Source organism: Nycticebus coucang, chromosome 12, assembly GCF_027406575.1.
Source record: "Nycticebus coucang isolate mNycCou1 chromosome 12, mNycCou1.pri, whole genome shotgun sequence".
NCBI lineage: Eukaryota > Metazoa > Chordata > Mammalia > Primates > Lorisidae > Nycticebus > Nycticebus coucang.
Genome location: NC_069791.1, coordinates 98,366,942 through 98,385,910, shown reverse-complemented (window position 1 = coordinate 98,385,910; position 18,969 = coordinate 98,366,942). Strand labels below are relative to the sequence as shown.

The 18,969-nt window shown below is 37.9% G+C and overlaps 2 protein-coding genes and 1 pseudogene across 2 annotated transcripts in view; 1 reads left to right on the top strand and 2 right to left on the bottom strand.

Moving 5' to 3' along the window:
- Positions 1 to 18,969, bottom strand: part of EME2 (essential meiotic structure-specific endonuclease subunit 2) — a 204,925-nt gene that overhangs the window by 116,083 nt on the left and 69,873 nt on the right. The window lies entirely within an intron of this gene.
- Positions 1 to 18,969, top strand: part of MEIOB (meiosis specific with OB-fold) — a 43,904-nt gene that overhangs the window by 23,958 nt on the left and 977 nt on the right. Inside the window, exons 8-12 of the mRNA XM_053557882.1 lie at positions 207 to 259; positions 345 to 440; positions 7,602 to 7,703; positions 11,897 to 12,050; positions 15,419 to 15,602. Coding sequence (XP_053413857.1) covers positions 207 to 259; positions 345 to 440; positions 7,602 to 7,703; positions 11,897 to 12,050; positions 15,419 to 15,602 — 589 coding nt within the window. The remainder of the gene's footprint in view (positions 1 to 206; positions 260 to 344; positions 441 to 7,601; positions 7,704 to 11,896; positions 12,051 to 15,418; positions 15,603 to 18,969) is intronic.
- Positions 5,094 to 6,555, bottom strand: LOC128561080 (obg-like ATPase 1; annotated as a pseudogene).

The window sequence follows — 18,969 nt, the reverse complement described above, 5'->3', positions numbered from 1 at the left end:
AGACTGAGTGTGTGTTGAAGGACCAGTCACTTAAGTGTTAAATGCTCTGTGATATGGACAAGAAGTAAATGCCCTTAAGAACCAGGAGGTGCTCCTTAAGGAGGACCCTAACCTCAGCCATTGGGCTTTTTATTTTTTGTAAATATCATGTCACTACCAGTTTTTTCTAATGTATTCAATTTGTATCATTTTTTAAACAAATGCAGTTGGGATAATGAATCCATTCTACTTGCACAGAACTGGATGCCACAAGCAACAGGTATCATAATTCAATGTTTATATGGAATATTTCATCATTTTTGTAATTTTTTGTAATATTTTACAATGGCTTTTTCCCCAAACAGTAATATTTGCCTCAGATGTAAGAATAAGTTTTGACAAATTTCGGAACTGCATGACAGCAACTGTAATCTCAAAAACCATTATTACAACTAATCCAGGTAAAAAGCTTTCTGAAACTTTTCATCCCTTCGGAAATGACCATGAACGTATTCTGTTATCTGTGAGGTTTATTTAGGAATGAGGATGCAGCTTGGATTTAATTTGAATTAAAAGTGAAAATTGCTTTATATGCCTTTTTTTTTTAACTTAAAATGAGATCTATATCTCATTCGCATCTTTACCAAAGGATTGTGAAAAACAGACAAAGGTTTTTTTTTCTTTTTAGAGATGGAGTCTCACTTTATTGCCATGTCATCGCAGCTCACAGCAACCTCCAACTCCTGGGCTTAAGCGATTCTCTTGTCTCAGCCTCCCAAGTAGCTGGGACTACAGGCACCCACCACAACGCTAGGCTATTTTTTTGTTGCAGTTTGTCTAGACTGGGTTCGAACTTGTCACCCTTGGTATATGGGGCCGGCGCCCTACCCACTGAGACACAGGCACCACCCAACAGACGAAGTTTTAAGGTATCATCCATTGTGATCGCTTTTGAATTTTTTACTGATTCGATTTCACTTTTTTTTTTTGAGACAGTCTCAAGCTGTCACCCTGGGTAGAATAATATGGTGTCACAGCTCACAGCAACCTCAAACTCTTGGGCCCAAGTGATTCTCTTGCCTCAGCCTCCCAAGTAGCTGGGACTATTGGTGCCCACCACACGCCTGGCTACTTTTTTTGTTGCTATTGTTGTTGTTATTACAGTTGTCATCGTTGTTTTTAGATGGCCCGGGCTGGGTTTGAACCTGCCAGCCTTGGTGTATATGGCTGGTGCACTACCCACTGAGCTATGGGCGCTGCCTGATTTGACTTTTTTGAAACAGGTTCTTGCACTGTTGCCAAGGCTAGTGTGCACAGTGCAATCACAGCTCACAGCAACCTCAAAGTCCTGGGCTCAGATGATCCTCCTGCCTCAGCCTCTTAAGTAGCTGGGACTACAGGCATGCACTACCACAACCGGCTAGCTTTTTAAAATTTTTTGTAAAGGTGGGGGTATCACTATGTTGCTCAGGCTAATCTTGATTTGCTGGCCTCAAAACAATCCTCCCACCTTGGACTTCCAAAGTGCTAGGATTATAGTTGTGAGCCACCAAAGCTGGCCTACTTATCTTTTTATTTGTAGGAATTTATGGGGAATATGTGAAATTTTGTTACATGTATATAACATGTAGTGGTCAAGTCCGTGGTGAAAGCTTTTGGGAGATCAATGTTGTTGCTTAGATAACCTAAATTACTGACTACTTAAAAAATAAATTCAGTTTTACTACATGCAAAAAACTTACTGCTAAGATGTTGATAACATACATATACAGAGGGTGCCAAAAAAAGTATACGTATGTTAAGAAAGGGAAAAACTGTATTGTCATTGTAATATTCAAGTCATGTTTGCCTTCTGCAGCTACAAGAGATACAAGATACAATATACATGATGATAAATGTTATTGTTATTACAATGTTAGTATGGTTTTTTCCTGTTCTAAAAATGTGTATACATGTTTTTCACCTCTGTATACACACACTCACACAATACTATAAATATGTATATATAGTATTATTAGCTTGTAACTTCAAATTAATGTCTAGAAGATCCTCTGGAGTTGTTTTTAAAGGCGTTAGTTTACTGCAGCAGAGATCAGGGGAGTGAGCCTGGGAGGTCAAGGGTTACTACCTATGAGCATTCTCAGAGTGCTGCCGTGGTGCAGACACAATGATCAGCCCAGTACTGCCAATGTGTGCAGAATTACAAGAAACAGAATAATTCTTTACAATCTCAAGAAGATATAAATAATATAACAGTGTATCATTTTAAATATAAACTCACTATATTGGTCTATACGAAGCATCTAATAGTGAGGGAGAATTATAAAGCAATTTTATGTTTTTGATCAAGCCATCACCAGGATTTTTTTTTTCTTTTTTTTTTTTGAGACAAAGTCTCACTCTGTCTCCTGGGCTATAGTGGCATCATCACAGCTCATTGTAACCTCAAATTCCTGGGCTCGAGTGATCTCCCTGCCTCAGCCTCAGAGTATTACTGGTATGTGGCCCGACACCTGGCTAATCTTTATCAGGATTTTTAAAAGGTAGAATTACTGTGAGATATGATGCAGGCTATTGAAACTGTTTTTATATAAGTACGCTGAGTCTTGCATATCTATCACATGAATGTGGTGTTGTGTGACATGCACATATTTATTCTTCACTGAACTTGTGTTTACTGAGCACATGCTGTGTACTGTGTGCTATGTGCTGTTCTAGGGTCCAATGACAAGACAAGTATCTTCACCATCATAGAGCTCACATTCCAGCAGAGGAGAAACAGATAACAAGTAATAAAGATAATGTGCCCGTGAATTATAAAATATTTGAGGAGGAAGAGTGAGCAGAGTCAGAAGGATCCAGAAAGCCACAGTGTGTGTGATTTTACACAGGGTGGTCAGGCAGGCTGCATGGGAGTGTGTCATTTGAACAGAGATTTGATAAGTGAAGGGAATTAAGGGAAAGAAAGCACCAGGATCCCAAAATGCTAGGACTACATGTGTGAGCCACTGTCTGGCTCAAAACTAAATTAATAAGACAGGATGTTATACATTTGGCTCTAAGGACAGGTTCAAAGTGAAACTGTCAATATTTTGAGCAATGCCATCATCATTAGGATAAGTGCCTTTTTTCTCACGGAGATATATTTTTAAAAAATTATTATCAATCAATTTTCTCATCAACAATTATCTATATTTATTGTGCGCAACTTGTTCTGAAATGTATGACATTGCAGAATGGCTAAATCAAGCTAATTAACATTCACTACTTCATAATACGTAACAACTTTTTTATGGTGAGAACACTTACAATCTTCTCTCTTAGCATTTTCTAAGAATACAATATAGTCACCTATAGTGACTGTAGTAACCATGTTGTACAGTAGATAATTAATAGATCTCTTGAAATGATTTTGTCAAGGAGACAAATTTGAGGGAGAGTGCTTGTAAGGGTGCATAAATTTGTGTGCTTGCTTAAATCATCCTTATTTCTAATTTCCTGGCATATACCTGCCTAGAAATTAAAATTCTGTAAATGGCTTAAGTGTTCACTCTAGCCAGCATGTCAAGACTTCCTTTTTAGGTGCAACAACCGTAGCACAGTGGTGAGGGTGCCAGCCACATACCCCAAGGGTGGCGGGTTCGAACCCAGCCTGGGACAGTTAAAGGACAATGGCAACTGCAACAAAAAATAGCTGGGTGTTGTGGCAGGCACCTGTAGTCCCAGCTAATTGGGAGGGTGAGGCAAGAGAATCACTTAAGCCCAAGAGTTGAAGGTTGCTGGGAGCTGTGATGCCACGGTACTCTACAGAGGGCAACGTACTGAGACTCTGTCTCAAAAAAAAAAAAATTTCCTTTATACTTTCTCTGCAGTGAAAGTATTCCAAAAGGGACATCCAGGATGATCCTGTTGTCGTCAGGGACTTGTGCAGCTATACCTGTGCCCCACCCTTTGTAACAAAGGGCTTCTGTGGCCCCGCCCTAGTACCGACTCCCTTCTGATGTGCAGCAACTCTACCAGTATTCCCAAAATGTGCATTCATTCACTTATTAATTTATAAATATTTTTGAATGCCTTTTGTCTGTGAAGTATTGAGATAAATCCTTTCTGAAACAAGGCAGGAGACAAGTAGATGATCAGAAGGATGGAAGGAAACTCACTATCCTAGATACTGGAAATACAAAGATGAAAAGGCAAAACTCTTGTCCATGATGAGTTTATAGTGTAGTTCTGAGAAAGAACAACAGTGATAAGACGTACTGTGTATTGGGAGCAAGGAGAAAGAAATGCCTAAATCTGCCCAGGGGAGTTAGGGGAATCCAAGCATGGAAGGACATTTATGCAATATCCAGGTAGGGTGGGTCATTTCAAGACAATCATGTATTGGAGGTTGGGAGCTTGGTTGCACAAAGATTTTGAAAAGGGATTCATTGTGGCTGAAGTAATGAAATACGAAGATTTTAAAGAGGAAAGTTCTGAAAATGCAATTCAGAACTTTAAGGGCACCAGAATCACATGAACGCTCTTATTCAAAATCACATTCTTGCTTTCTGGCACAGCATTCCTGAGTATACTTGTATCCTAATTTGAGGAACAAGGCTTTAAAGTAACGTTTTGTTATGGAAAATGTTTTATTGAGTATAGACATCTGGAGTACTGTAAAACATACATTATCTATAGATTCAAAAAGGAGTGAGCCACATTGTTCTCACTGTCAAACATGTCAGGCTTGGCATATATGATGGAGATTAATGAAGAATGAGAGTAACATGGTTCCTGGAAAACTTCCCCAGTTTAGAGTAGGGTGTTAATAATGTAAAAAGCAAAGCTGTTCACGTTTAGTGAACTTGCATTTCATTAGAGGTACCTGGTATTTTAATTTTAAAACAAAAACAATTTGGGGCGGCACCTGTGGCTCAGCGGGTAGGGCGCCAGTCCCATATGCCGGAGGTGGTGGGTTCAAACCCAGCCCCGGCCAAATTAAAAAAAAAAAAAAAAAACAATTTGTGGAAGATTCCTGTTTCTCCAACTTCATTTTTCCCTTCAGATTTCAGAAATTTAAATTTTAAAAAATTATATGCCTTTTGGAAGTTGCATATTTTTCTGAGCAATAACTAAGATAATTTCTTCTTTTGTTGTTGAGGCGTATTAAATTTGAAGAAGATTATTTTCATCTTCAACAATATAACGTGTGCCTTGTTATCTTCACTGTTTAGGAATCTGGATTGCATTTTCAGAACTTTTCTCTTTAAAATCTTCATGTTTCATTACTTCAACCATAATGAATCCCTTTTCAAAATCTTTGTGCATCTTTCTTATAGCTTGAGGAGGCTTCATCCCTTTCCTGGTGGTCCATGCACATACTTAATCTGGGTGAAAAAGTATTCTAATTGGAGTGCTGCAAACCCAGCCTTAGTGACCTTTGGCAAAGCACTTTGTGTCATGTTTGCTTCTAGATACACCTGTGTCTTCCTCAGCACCTCAACTCTTAGTTCCAGGGCCCTACTAAAAGGAATGACCAAGGCACCTGGGTCATACTTGTTCAACTACTCTTTAATCCTTGTCACCATTTTTCTTTCTAATGTAGTCTTCTTCAGAAAGATTAATCAAGTAGATCATTAGTTTTGAAGTAAAAAAATGAGTGTTTATTTAGTACTTCAGTCTCTTTGTAATTTCAGTCATGACCAAAGTGAACAGTTTTTTTTTTTTGATCTATAACCCAGGATTTGACTTTGCATGTTATATGATATTGGGGTTTTAGTTTTTTTTTTTTGTAGAGACAGAGTCTTACTTTATGGCCCTCGGTAGAGTGCCATGGCATCACACAGCTCACAGCAACCTCCAACTCCTGGGCTTAAGCAATTCTCTTGCCCCAGCCTCCCAAGTAGCTAGGACTACAGGTGCCCGCCACAACACCCAGCTATTTTTTGGTTGCAGTTCAGCCGGGGCCGGGTTTGAACCCGCCACCCTCAGCATATGGGGCCGGCACCCTACTGACTGAGCCACAGGTACCGCCTGGGGTTTTAGTTTTTTTATCTCCTCCTGTCATAGCCATCTTTTCTAGTTTATCTATAATGTGCCCAATAATTTCCTCATCTTTAAGCTGAAGCTCTTCATGTATTATTTCTATGTCTTGAATAGGATCTACACTTCCTTCAGTGTCAGTATTCATCTTCATATGCACATGTTAGATGAAAGATCCCATCTAATACAAGATTTAAAAAGGCACCAATACAAGATTAAAAAAGCATTTTCCAGGCCCTGCTCATTGTGAGCTCCTTTCACAAGGCCAGCAATGTCTACTACATTTAGAAAGGCAGGAATTTAACTTACTGTTTGTGGTACAGGCAAGAAAGTCAAACCTGCCATTGGGCACAGATACTTTGCTCTCATTAGGATCAACAGTGCAGAATGGGAAATTTTCTGCTGAAGCGTGACTATTGGTTAATATATTGAAGAAGGTAGATTTCCAAACATTTGGCAATTCAACAATACCCCATGCCAATTTCAGTGAAGTCCAAATCTTCCAGTGATAGGAGGTAGTTTAGTTCTATCACCTCCCTTTTCAGGGGGCATGATGCTAGTGGTGGGTGACAGGTCCTACCAACAACTGGAGGTGGGGAGGAAGCTAAAAAACCTTTTAAAAAATATATTTTCTGGGCTGAGTGCAGTGATCCACACCTGTAATACCAGCACTTTGGGAGGCCAAAGTGGGAGTATTGCTTGAGGCTAAGAGTTCAAATCCAGCCTAAACAAAATAGTGAGACTCTGTCTCTAGAAAAATATTTTTTAAAAAAATAAGCTGGGCATGGTGGTGCTGATTTGGAGGAGGCTGAGGCAAGACAATCACTTGAGCTTAGGAATTAGAAGTTTCAGTGATTTATGATTGTGTCACTGCACTCCAGCTTGGGTGACAGAGCAAGACCATGTATCAAAAAGTATATATATATTTTTTCCTTTTTTTTTTTTTAAGTTTTTGGCCAGAGCTGGGTTTGAACCCACCACCTCCAGCATAAGGGGCCAGCGACCTATCCCTTTGAGCCACAGGCACCACCCTATTTTTTCTGATTAGAAAGGAAATACATATGAAATTCAGAAAATACATAAAAGCAGAATTATTTTCATATATATTTTTCCAGATAATTTTACATTTTTAGATACAGTAGAACCTCTGTAAGTTGACCACCCCAGGGACTATGGCAAACTGGTCAACATACGGAGGTGTTTAACATGTAAGTGGGCATACTGTACTGATAGGTACATGTGGTGCATGTCTGGTCTATGAAAATTATGTCAGCTTAAGAAGGTGGTCAATGTAGGGAGGTGATGAGCTATGGAGGTTCTTCTGTATGTTATGTACATACACAGTATAGATTTTTTAATTAAAAGGGTACTGAACCACATAGTTTTGTGAGAGTTGCTCTTTTTACTAACAATATCTGGTATATGCCTCTTCATGTTAATAGAGTTCTATATTGTATTGTTAATGGCTGAGAAATATTTTATTTGATTATATTCTTGTATGTCTTCGCTTTTGACTATGAAAAATAATCTTGAATCATTCACAGTGATTTAAAATATAATCAATTTTCTTTTTACTTTTTGTGAATTTTCAATTTAAGATACACCAGAAGCTAATATCTTACTGCATTTTATAAGAGAAAATAAAGACATAAATGTTCTAGATGATGCAATTGACAGTTATTTAAAAGATTCCATAAATTGTAAGTATCCCTTTAAATATTATTTGATTTTTTAAGAGGCCAAAATCTGGCCCGTAAACTTTTGTTTGATGTAAGATACCATATTCTTATTTTATAACTACTATATTTACACTTTTCAAGAGCTAGTTTAAAATTTGAGGAGCCTTATATACCTTTTACTCATCTGATGAGAGTTAATGACCCTGTCTGTCCCCCCAGAAAAGTATTGACTAACACATAAAAGTTTGCATAAAATATGTTTATGTATCCCAAATCCATGACGTCCAGGTTGAAGCTGTTCTTTTAAAAGGATTTTGTTTGTTGCCATCTGTGGCTTATGTCAGACATGCGGGAGGATGAGACGCAGAGGGAAGACTTAGTTCACTCCCTGAAGGCATGTTGTGTAACCTAGTCCTAGGACATGAAATATTTCATTGTCCTAGATGATGCTTAAATCTCCTCCAGACAGTAACAGTTGAATTTAGCATGAAATAACTTACTCTGCAAGCCACCTTAAGTTGTATAAAAGAAAACTTTGCTATTTGACAGTGTCTGAGGCTCAAAGGAGTAGGGCGCTGGCCCCATATACTAGAGGTGGCAGGTTCAAACCCTGTCCCGGACAAAAAGTGCAAAAAAAAAAAAAAAAAAATTGCTATTGCTTTTGTAGAGGATATTTAATACATTTTCTATTGATAGCAGTCACTGATAGAAAAAGATATTACTATATCAAAATTTATCATCTTTTACCTATAAGAAGGGTTAAGCTTGGAGTTGCATTATTTATTAATGCTAAAATAAAGCCATCAATGTTACCGTGGAAACATTTTGTAGATAATGCCATTTCAAGAAACTTCAGGGAGCATAGAAGTGTTCAGTGAGCTGTGAAGCAAATTTGCTGGAGTGCATTTCAGTCTCTGATCAACTGTGCAACACTGAAATACAAATAGGAACAACAGTGCCTATAACTGTAAAAAAAAAAAATTTTTTTTTTTGAGACAAAGTCTCAAGCTGTCGCCCTGGGTAGAGTGCTATGGCATCACAGCTTACAGCAACCTCAGACTCTTGGGCTTAAGCAATTCTCTTGCCTCAGCCCCCCAAGTAGTTGGGACTACAGGTGCCCGTCACAATGCCTGGCTGTATTTTGTTGTAGTTGCCATTGTTTTTAGCTAGTCTGGACTGGGTTCGAACCCACCAGCCTTGGTGTATGTGGCCGGCACCCTACCCACTGAGCTACGAGCACTGCCTATAACTGTAATTTATATGGGGATTTTTTTTTCCTGATAAATGGTCATATCAAAGTAATCACAAGAATCCTTTTCATTATTGTGGAAACTTCTATAATTAAATTTACTCAGAAGCAAAAATCAGTCACTTTATTAAATACTGGTTCCCATGAAAACCTTATAGGTAGAAATTGATTAAATGTTTTAGAGTAAAATTATAATCATGTTTTCTTTAAAATTTATTATTTTTATTAAAAATGATGCTCTATCAAAACATCACACATACCCTATAAGTATATATATAACTATTATGTATCCATAATAATTAAAAATAAAAAAAAATTTTAAATTTCCTCTAAGATTAAGAAATATAAGAATGACTAACAGGTTACTGATTTTAGTCTTGTAAATTTTCTTTTTCTTTATTTTTTTTTTGAGACAAAGTCTCATTATGTCACCCTGGGTAGAGTGCAGTGGCGTCATAGCTCACAGCAACCTCAAACTCTTGGGCTCAAGCGATTCTTTTGCCTAAACCACCCAAGTAGCTGGGACTACAGGTGCCTGCCACAACACCTGGCTGTTTTTTGTTGCAGTTGTCATTGTAGGTTAGCTGGCCTGGGCTGGGTTCAAACCCGCTACCTTTGGTGTATGTGGCTGGTGCTATAACCACTGTGCTATATAGGGGTGCTGAGCCTTGTGAATGTTCTTAAATAAACTTTTTCTTGAAGTATAATATATAGAGAGAATATTAAACCAAGTCTAAGAGGACGTTTTGTGCATGCCTGCCACATGAACACACCCCATAGCCTCCTCCCCATGGATGATGAAAGCTAGACCTGGAAGGACCCTTACTTCTCCAAAGGCAAACTTGACTCTCATGTCTAACACCACGAACACCACAGACAAGTTTAGCCTGTTTTGGAATTTGTAAAATAAAATAACAGCATGTGCACTCACTCATGTGCCTATTTTTGTTCAACATGACATTTTGAGATTCATCCATATGTTGGTACAGCATTCCTCTTTCATTGACACGTATAATAGTGTCAATAATAAATAGACGAATAAATAAATAGATAGATTTATTTCTCTATTTTATTGATTCTCATTTTTCTCATTGCAAAATTTCTGCTTTCTTTTTGAATGTGGCCTTAGAGGAACCTGTGTCTATTTTCTGTTAGCAATGCATCTAGGAATAAGATTGCTGTGCATTTTCACCTTTAGACAATTCTGCCATATGGTCTTCAGAGTGTTTGTACTAGTTTATATTTCCACTAGGCACATTAGAGAGTTCCAGTATCTTCATATTTTACCCATACTGTGTTGTCCGTCTTTTAAATAGTAAGTGTTTAGTGGAATTCTACTCCTGTATAATTTCATTTACCTGATGATTAATGAGGCTATTTTGATATGTATTTTTCGTGAAGTGCCTTTTAGAGTCTCTTCCCTATTTACAAATTGAGTCACTCTCTTTTTCTTATTGGTTTTTAAGAATTGTTCATATTTTCTGGATGAGTTCTTTGTCTCATTGTAGACTGCTAACATCTCGTACTCAGTGCTTTGCCTTTTTACTTTCTTAAGTATAACCAGAATTTGATGAGCAGAAATAATTCTTCTTCCTTCTTCCTTCCTTATTCTTCCTTCTTCTTTCTTCTTTCTTCCTTCTGCCGCCTTCTTTCTTCTTTTTTCTTTCTTCTTCTTCTTGATGGAGTCTCACTCTGTTGCCTGGCTAGAGTGCTGTGTAGTAATCATACCTCATAGCAACTCCTGGGCTCAAACAATCATCCTGTTCTCAGCCTCCAAAGTACAGGTGCCTGTCACAATGCTTGGCTAATTTTTCTATTTTTAGTAGAAATGGGGTCTCGCTTTTGCTCAGACTGGTCTCAAATTCCTGAGCTCAAGCGATCCTCCTGCCTCTGCCTCCCAGTGTGCTAGGATTACAGGCATGAGCACTGCACCTGGCCTTGATGACCAGAAATTCTTCATTTTAATGAAGACTAATTTCTCATTCATTTTGGCTTATCTTTTTTGCTTTCATGTACATTCATATAATGTTTTAGAATAGTAAATATGATAACTTTCCTGTTACTTAAGCTACATGTTCTCATTTAAACTTTATAGCTTTTCTGGTTAGAGATAATTAAACTTTTAGTAGGCTAGGATTGATGGTTTATGCATTTAATCCTAGCACTCTGGGAGGCTGAGGCAGGAGGATCCCTTGAGCTCAGGAGCTTGAGATTAGCCTGAGATTTCTACTAAAAGGAGAAAAATTAACTGGGCATTATGGTGGGCTCCTGTAATTCTACCTACTCAGAAGGCTGAGGCAGGAGGATTGCTGAAACCCAGAAATGTAAGGTTGCTGTGAGCTAGGCTGATGCCAGGGCACTGTAGCCAGGGCAACAGAGTGAGACTGTCTCAAAAATAAATAAATTAATTAATTAATATACCAGAATGTTTATTTCAGCTCAATTCACAATTGCCAAGATGTGGAAGCAACCCAAGTGCCTGTCAACTCATGAATGGATTAATAAACTGTGGTATATGTATGCCATGGAATACTATTCAGCCATAAGAAAAGATGGAGACTTTACATCTTTTGGGTTTATCTGGATGGAGTTGAAATACATTCTTCTTAATAAAGCATCTCAAGAATGGGGGGGAAGTATCCAATATACTCAATACTAATATGAAACCAATTGATAAACAACTGCATGCCCACACAAATACAAGTATAGTCAAGCAAGGGGGAGGGGAGAGAAAGGGGAAGAGGGAGGGCAATTGGCAGGATCTCACCTAGTGTGCACAGTGTGAGGGTGTTCAGCATGCCCCCTGGGTAAAGGGCTCAACTATAGCTTGAACTTTACCTTAGAAATGAAAACAATGCAACCTAAATATTTGTATCTTCGTATTAATGTAAAATTAAAAATAAATAAATAAATTTTAGTTCTTATTATACATATATAGCACTATGATACTTGTTTTTATTTTTAGTGAATACAATAGTTGATGTCTATACAGTTGAACAATTAAAGGCAAAAGCTCTGAAGAATGAAGGAAAAGCTGATCCTTTTTATGGAATTCTTTATGCTTACATTTCTACACTGAACATTGATGATGAACCTACAAAAGTAGTTCGAAATAGATGGTAAGGAGCCAAGTCACTTTTAGCAAACTTGTTTTCGTAAGAAACAATTATTAAATTAATTTTAATTTATATAAAAGTTAAAGCTGTTCTTTGGCAGTGATTGTATATTTGAGAGAAATTTATGAATAGATAAACCATACAGAAAAGTTTCCAAGGCAAACTTTTTAGATTCAAAGATTGTAATTGCCTTTTAAAGTAAGATATGATCTACTGCAGTTCTGCAATCCTACAAGATATAATACTGCCAGAAACTTTTAACTGGAAAGACAAACTTGTCTTACAATTTAGTAAAAAACTATTTGGCTTACCATGTCTTATAACCATGTAATGACAGCATTTAAAAAGAGTTATACCCAAGCTAGGCTTAGTGGTATGTTCCCATAGTCCCAGCTACTTGGGAGGTTGAGCTGGGAGGGTCACTTGAGCCTAGGAGTTCAAGTCCAGCCTGGACAATATAGGGAGAACTTGTTTCTTTAAAAAAATTTTTTTTCAATATCAAGATGCTTATGACTTCTAAACTCTTCTAGATCAAAGTTAGTATTAACTTGCATAGAAAAACCCCAGTAGATTCTTGGCAAAAAAAGTCTAAAATATTATTGTAATTGAAAATTTTTTTCTTTGAGGAAGAGTCTGACTTTATCGCCCTTGGTAGAGTGCCATAGCATCATAGCTCACAGCACTCTCAAACTCCTGGTTCAAATGATCTCTTGCCTCAGCCTCCCAAGTAGCTAGGACTACAGGTGCCCACTACAACACTTGGCTATTTATTTAGAGATGGGGTCTTGCTCTTCCTCAGGCTGGTCTCCAACTCCTGAGTTCAAGCAGTCCACCTACCTTGGCCTCCCAGAGTGCTAGGATTACAAATGTGAGCCACCGCGCCAGGCCTTTAATTGAAAATTTTATTGAAATAATTCTAGATTCACATGCAGTTTTAAGAAATAATATAGAAAAATTTCTTGTACTCTTTGCCCAGTTTCTCCCAATGGTACCATTGGCAAGCAGTAATGCCACATCGCAGCCAGGATATTGATACTCATTCAATCCACTGGTCTTAGTCAGACTTCCTCAGATTTGCATACATCACTCGTGTGTATGTATGTGTGTGTATTCTATATAATTTTGTCACATTTTTAGGTTTGTATATCTACCACTATAGTCAAGATACTGACTTCTGGGAGCTGGGTGCGGTGGCTCATGCCTTTGATCCTAGCACTCTGGGAGGCTAAGACAGGTGAATTGTTTGAGCTCACAGGTTCCAGACCAGCCTGAGCAAGAGTGAGATCCTGCTTCTAAAAATAGCCAGGCATTGTGGCGATTGTCCATAGTCCCAGCTACTCGGAAGGCTGAGACAAATGAATCACTTGAGCCCTGGAGTTTGACCTCTGGATTCTTAAAATATTTTATGATGTGGTATTAAAGTTGGCAAAAACTAATGTGGAGGCTGTGTAAAGCATATGTTTATTTTTTGAAAAATATTTTTCAGGGTGGTCCCTGTGGCTCAAAGGAATAGGGTGCTGGCCCCATAAGCTTTAGGTGGCAGGTTCAAACCCAGCCCCAGCCAAAAACTGCAATATATATATATTTTTTTATTTTCAAGCATCTTAAAAATTAAAATTATTTTCCAGCTGAGTGCAGTGGCTCACACCTCTAATCCTAGCACTCTGGAAGGCTGAAGAGGGTGAATTATTTGAACACATAAGTATGAGACCAGCTTGAGCAAAAGGAAAACCCTGTCTTTCTAAAAATAGAAAAACTAGCTGGGTATCATGGCGGGCACCTGCAGTCCCAGGTATTCAGGGGACTGAAACCAGAGGATCACGTGAGCCTAAGACTCTGAAGTTACTGTGAGTTAAGATGATGCCACAGCACTGTATGTACCTAGGGCAACAGAGTGAGACTCTGTTCCAAAAAAAAATTTTTTTTTAGAGACAGAGTCTCACTCTGTTACCTTCAGTAGAGTGCTGTGGCGTCACAGCTCATAGCAACCTCCAGCTCTTGGGTTTAGGTGATTCTCTTGCCTCAGCCTCCTGAGTGGCTTTAACTACAGGTGCTCTCCACAGCGCCCAGCTATTTTTTTGTTGCAGTTTGGCCGGGGCGGGGTTTGAACCTGTCACCCTCCGTATGTGGGGCTGGCACCCTACTCACTGAGCCACAGGCGCTGCCCCCCAATTTTTTTTCTTTATTTTTTTTCATAATCTTTAATATTGAGATCTGAGGAAAAGCATCTAAAATTTACTAAAGAAGTGATCTGTATTTTAATTATCCCCAAATTACAATATTTGTTAATTTTTCTTATCCTCTAACAGGTGTATAAATTATTGCTGAGCCAGCAACTATGTCTTACATATCTCAAAATTCTTTTTATTACATCACATGCTGCCAGTATATAATGCTAAGTGGATAGATAATTGGATGAGTGTGTGAATATGTCAACAAGAAAATAAAAAATATCTGTAGCTAGAAAAGAAAAACCTATCATCAGATAATTTCCTCTATTTGAGAAATCTGAATTAGTCTTTCTGTTATAAATTGCTCCACCCTGGGTAAGAGCAAGAGCCCATCTCTACTAAAAATAGAAAAATTAGCTGGGCATTGTTGTGTGCTTCTGTAGTCCCAGCTACGTGGGAGGCTGAGGCAGGAGAATTGCTTGAGTCCAGGAGTTTGACGTTGCAATGAGCTATGATTACACCACTGTACTCTAGCCTGGGCAACAGAGTAAAACCCTGTCTCAACCCTTCTCCCCCCAGTTATTGCTAATTTAAGGCCTGCTTGAGAAATATGGAATAGCATGAAATTACCAAGTAAAGAGAGAAGAATATGTAACTACCATGTAACTATGTAATTATTAGCATTTGGAATGTGAATCTGACCGTCCTTTTCAGGGTTTTCTGAATATGAGCAGAAGACCCTGTACAGGACCATTGAGTGAGCAGTATCAAAACCACACTTTTGGGCACAAGATCCTTCTGCCCCCAGAGCCCCCTCAGGGAGATAAGAATAACAACTACCTGCCGTGACAGAACATAGGTCAATGCTGAGCATACACTGCTACCATGTTCCAAGGAGGGGTGGGATTTGGGCTGGGGTACAGGAAAGGAAGACCCCAGCAAGGAAATAAGGCTGGACAGGAACCCTAGTAGAGTGGAAGGAAGGAGAGAGGACTGGTGTACCCAGGTTCAATGGGATCACAAATGCTGGACAAGAGAACGACTGTGTTGTTTCTTAGGTCTTATACCCCACACAGCACTGAGCACTCAGTAAGTGTTCTACATACTGACTTAATAGTTTTAAGTGATAATTCTTCTGCAAGAGATCAAATTTATCACTTAGGGCCATCACATCCTATCATTGTTTTTGTTTCTTTTCAGTTCCAGCTGCGGTTACATTGTAAATGAAGCATCTAACACTTGTACAACTTGCAACAAAGATTCAGCAAAATTTAAGTCTGTTTTTCTCAGCTTTGACATGCTAATTGATCTTACTGATCACACAGGTACCCTTAATTCCTGTAGTCTCACAGGAAGTGTTGCTGAGGAGACATTGGGCTGCACGGTAAATAGCAAAAAGGAAAAAATGTTCGGAAATATTTCCAAATTGAATGCTCTTCTCTCCAATATAGGTTATTTTGGTGAACTTTTGATAGAAATTAATTCATTAAATAAACATGTTCTGGAAAAAAATCTTGATTTAAACACACATTGCTTTAGTGAGTAAATGTTACCTATTTTATATTAAAATCCTAGCTAATTACTATTATGAATAATGACTGAGGGCTTTAGCCAAAATGGAGGAATAAATGTGACTACTTTATGTAGTCAAGTAATGATGGTAAAACAAGTTGGAGACATTAATCAATCATGAGGTGGCTCATCTAGGATTGTTTGGTGACATTTTACTTCCCAGCTGTATAAAATCAGCATAAGTTTTCTCCCAGTTTTAACAGCTATGGAACAAAAGCAGATACTTAGGGATTAGCACATACATTTGATGATAGGCACTCGTTTTTTATTATTAAAACCAACTTGTGAAATATACGATCAAACTTTATTTCCAAAGTCTGTTTCCACTATTGAGGGCCTTTTTCCTTGCTGAGCTACCTCATGGGCTTTAGAGATTTCGTTTATAGCCTTTCTTGCCTTATTTTCTCTATCAAAATGAGCTGTAGTTACTGGGAATAAAATTCCATTTCTAGTGAGCAAGGTTAAGTTTCATATTGTTGTCAAAATGGGTTATCTATGTATACTTCAGAAATATTTGTCAGATTTTTTTTTTTAACCAGGTAAATGAGTTTCTTGCAATGACGGATGAACAAAAAACAGCATTAAAGTGGCAATTTCTTTTGGAAAGAAGCAAAATTTATCTAAAAGTTAGTGTATTTTATAGCACTATATTATTCTATATATTCAAAAATAAGAAAAACTTAGAATTGACCTAATAAATTAGGGAATTTATTATTTTAGTAATGCCCGATTCCCAAATGTGAAGGATTTGGCTACCCTAGAAACAATAGAAATAACCAGTTCTTTCCACATAAAGGAGCTGTGAATAATATCAAGGAAATAAACAAACAAGAAAATATTCATTAATGTTAACGTCAAAGCAAGGCAATGGGTCTTAAGGCCTTAGCTGGGTTATCCTCATGTATACCTACCTGCTTATATGGTGTGACTCTTCACTTAATAGATATTTGGCCTTCTGGATCCTGGAATGCAGTGTTTTGACTGAATCCAAATTTTACAGAACAAGTCTCTTAATTCTTTTATTAAACAGATTTGTTTTGTGAAGTTTGGATTTGGTCAAGGGGCTGTACTTGGGGATCTGAAGGGCCATACTTGGCCTTGGGGCACAGGTTCGCCACCTTTGGGGTGGGACAGACTTGGTGTAAATCCTAATTCTACCACTCCTCAGCCTATGAGGCCCTGGGGAGGTGATTAACTTCTATAAACCTGAAAATTCTATGATCCTACAACTCTGAAGGGACAGAGGCAACTCCCAAGGCACTAGCAACACTACAGTGTTGGAGGGTCACAGGACCTTAGTGTTCAAGGTGTAAAAATGGGAGGACCAGCTCCCCTTTACTGCAGATGAGGAAAGGGGACCAGGAAGTATCAGCACAAGTAAGACAGGGCTACAACCTGCCTGATTTCTACCCCTCTGTAGTTCTCAAATGTTTTCTGTTTTATACCCCTAAAAGTTAATGTGCTCCTGTTTATGTGAGTTATTTTTGCTGTAACTAGAACTTAATATTGAGAAAATTTTTTTAAATGTCCATGAGCATACATTCCATTAGTGGTCACAATAATAATGTCATCTTGTCAGGTAACCTCTATAATGTGACCATGTGTGGTAATGAAAGAACAAGAGTAAAAAAGACAAACATCTTAGTATTATTATGAAAATAGTTTTGATCTCCCAGATAGACTGAAAGAATCTTTGTAAGTATTGCAGCTACTCCATCTCAGCTTCATAAATGTTTGCCCGTTTTCCAGTGGTCTCAAGCACATCTGAATAGGTTGCATACATGGAGTCTCCAGTGGACTCACTAATATTTCTAGGAGCTAGGTTTGAGGCCTCTTCATGACCAGGCCAAAGGATGAAACTTTGCAGTCAGATACTATATCCCTTCCATTAACATGGACCTCCATTCCCAAATCAGAGTATACTTAGGCTCCTGACTGGCCTATGTTTTCCCTCTAGATGGGAGGTACCAGTTGTTAATGAGTTTGAACAATTTAAATTCATAGAGAGTTAGCATTTTCCAAACTTGATTCAAATATAACATATTGCCCTCAAGTAGAAGGGTATTATACTTTTACAAAGAATATTCTTAAAAGATGTTTAAGTTGGATTTAACAGAGATTTTAAGTGGATATAAAATGATTATATTACCCAGATGTGGTGGCTCACACCTATAATCCCAGCACTTTGGGAGGCTGAGGCAGACAGATCGCCTGAACTCAGGAGTTGGAGACCAGACTGAGCTAGAGCAAGACCCCATCTCTAAAACTAGCCTCCAGTTGTGGTGGGCACCTATAGTCCCAGCTACGCAGAAGGCTGAGGCAAGAGAATTGCTTGAGCCCAGGAGTTTGAGGTTGCACTGAGCTATGACACCATGGCACTCTACCGAGGGTAACAAAGTAAGACTGTGTCTCAAAAAAAAAAAAAAACAATGCTCCCCATGATTTCATTAATGTACAAAGCTATGATTTAATAAAAAAAGTTATTAGATCATAAAATGTGATAAAGATCATGAGAATCAAAAATAATTTTAGTTTTTATAATCAGTTAAAACAGAATATGTAATTAAAAAATAACTTATGTTGCTCATCTAATATGATAAAAACAAAATTGCTATATAGATTGAGAATTTATATATTCATTATATTTCAATTAAAAATAAAAGCTACTTAAAATGGTTCTGTTGGGTGGTGCCTATGGCTCAAGGAGTAGGGCGCCAGTCCCATATGCCGGAGGTGGCGGGTTCAAACCTAGCCCTGGCCAAAAACCAAAAAATAAAAAAAAATAAAATGGTTCTGTTGGAGAGATTTCAAAGAAGTATTAATTTTAATATTTTAAAACATGGTAATATCATTCTAAGTCCTTATAAATCTGATATAAATGTTAAAGAATAATTTTTCAAAAGGGGAAACCATGACTCTCATATAAAAATGAACACTTGTCAAAGTTTTAATTTAACTCATTAATTAATGAAATAGTAAGATGTGGAAAAAAACAGGACTAAAAATAGAATTGGAAAAATAGACACACAGGCAGTGAGCAGTGTTGAAATGGGTTTGCTTATAAGTGTAAAACTGGTCTTTACAAGGAAGAATCAATGCCTCTTTACTCGGACAAAATTCATTTGGATTTCTAGGAGCAAGATCATTTGGATCACTATCAGCTTTCTATAACCTACAAT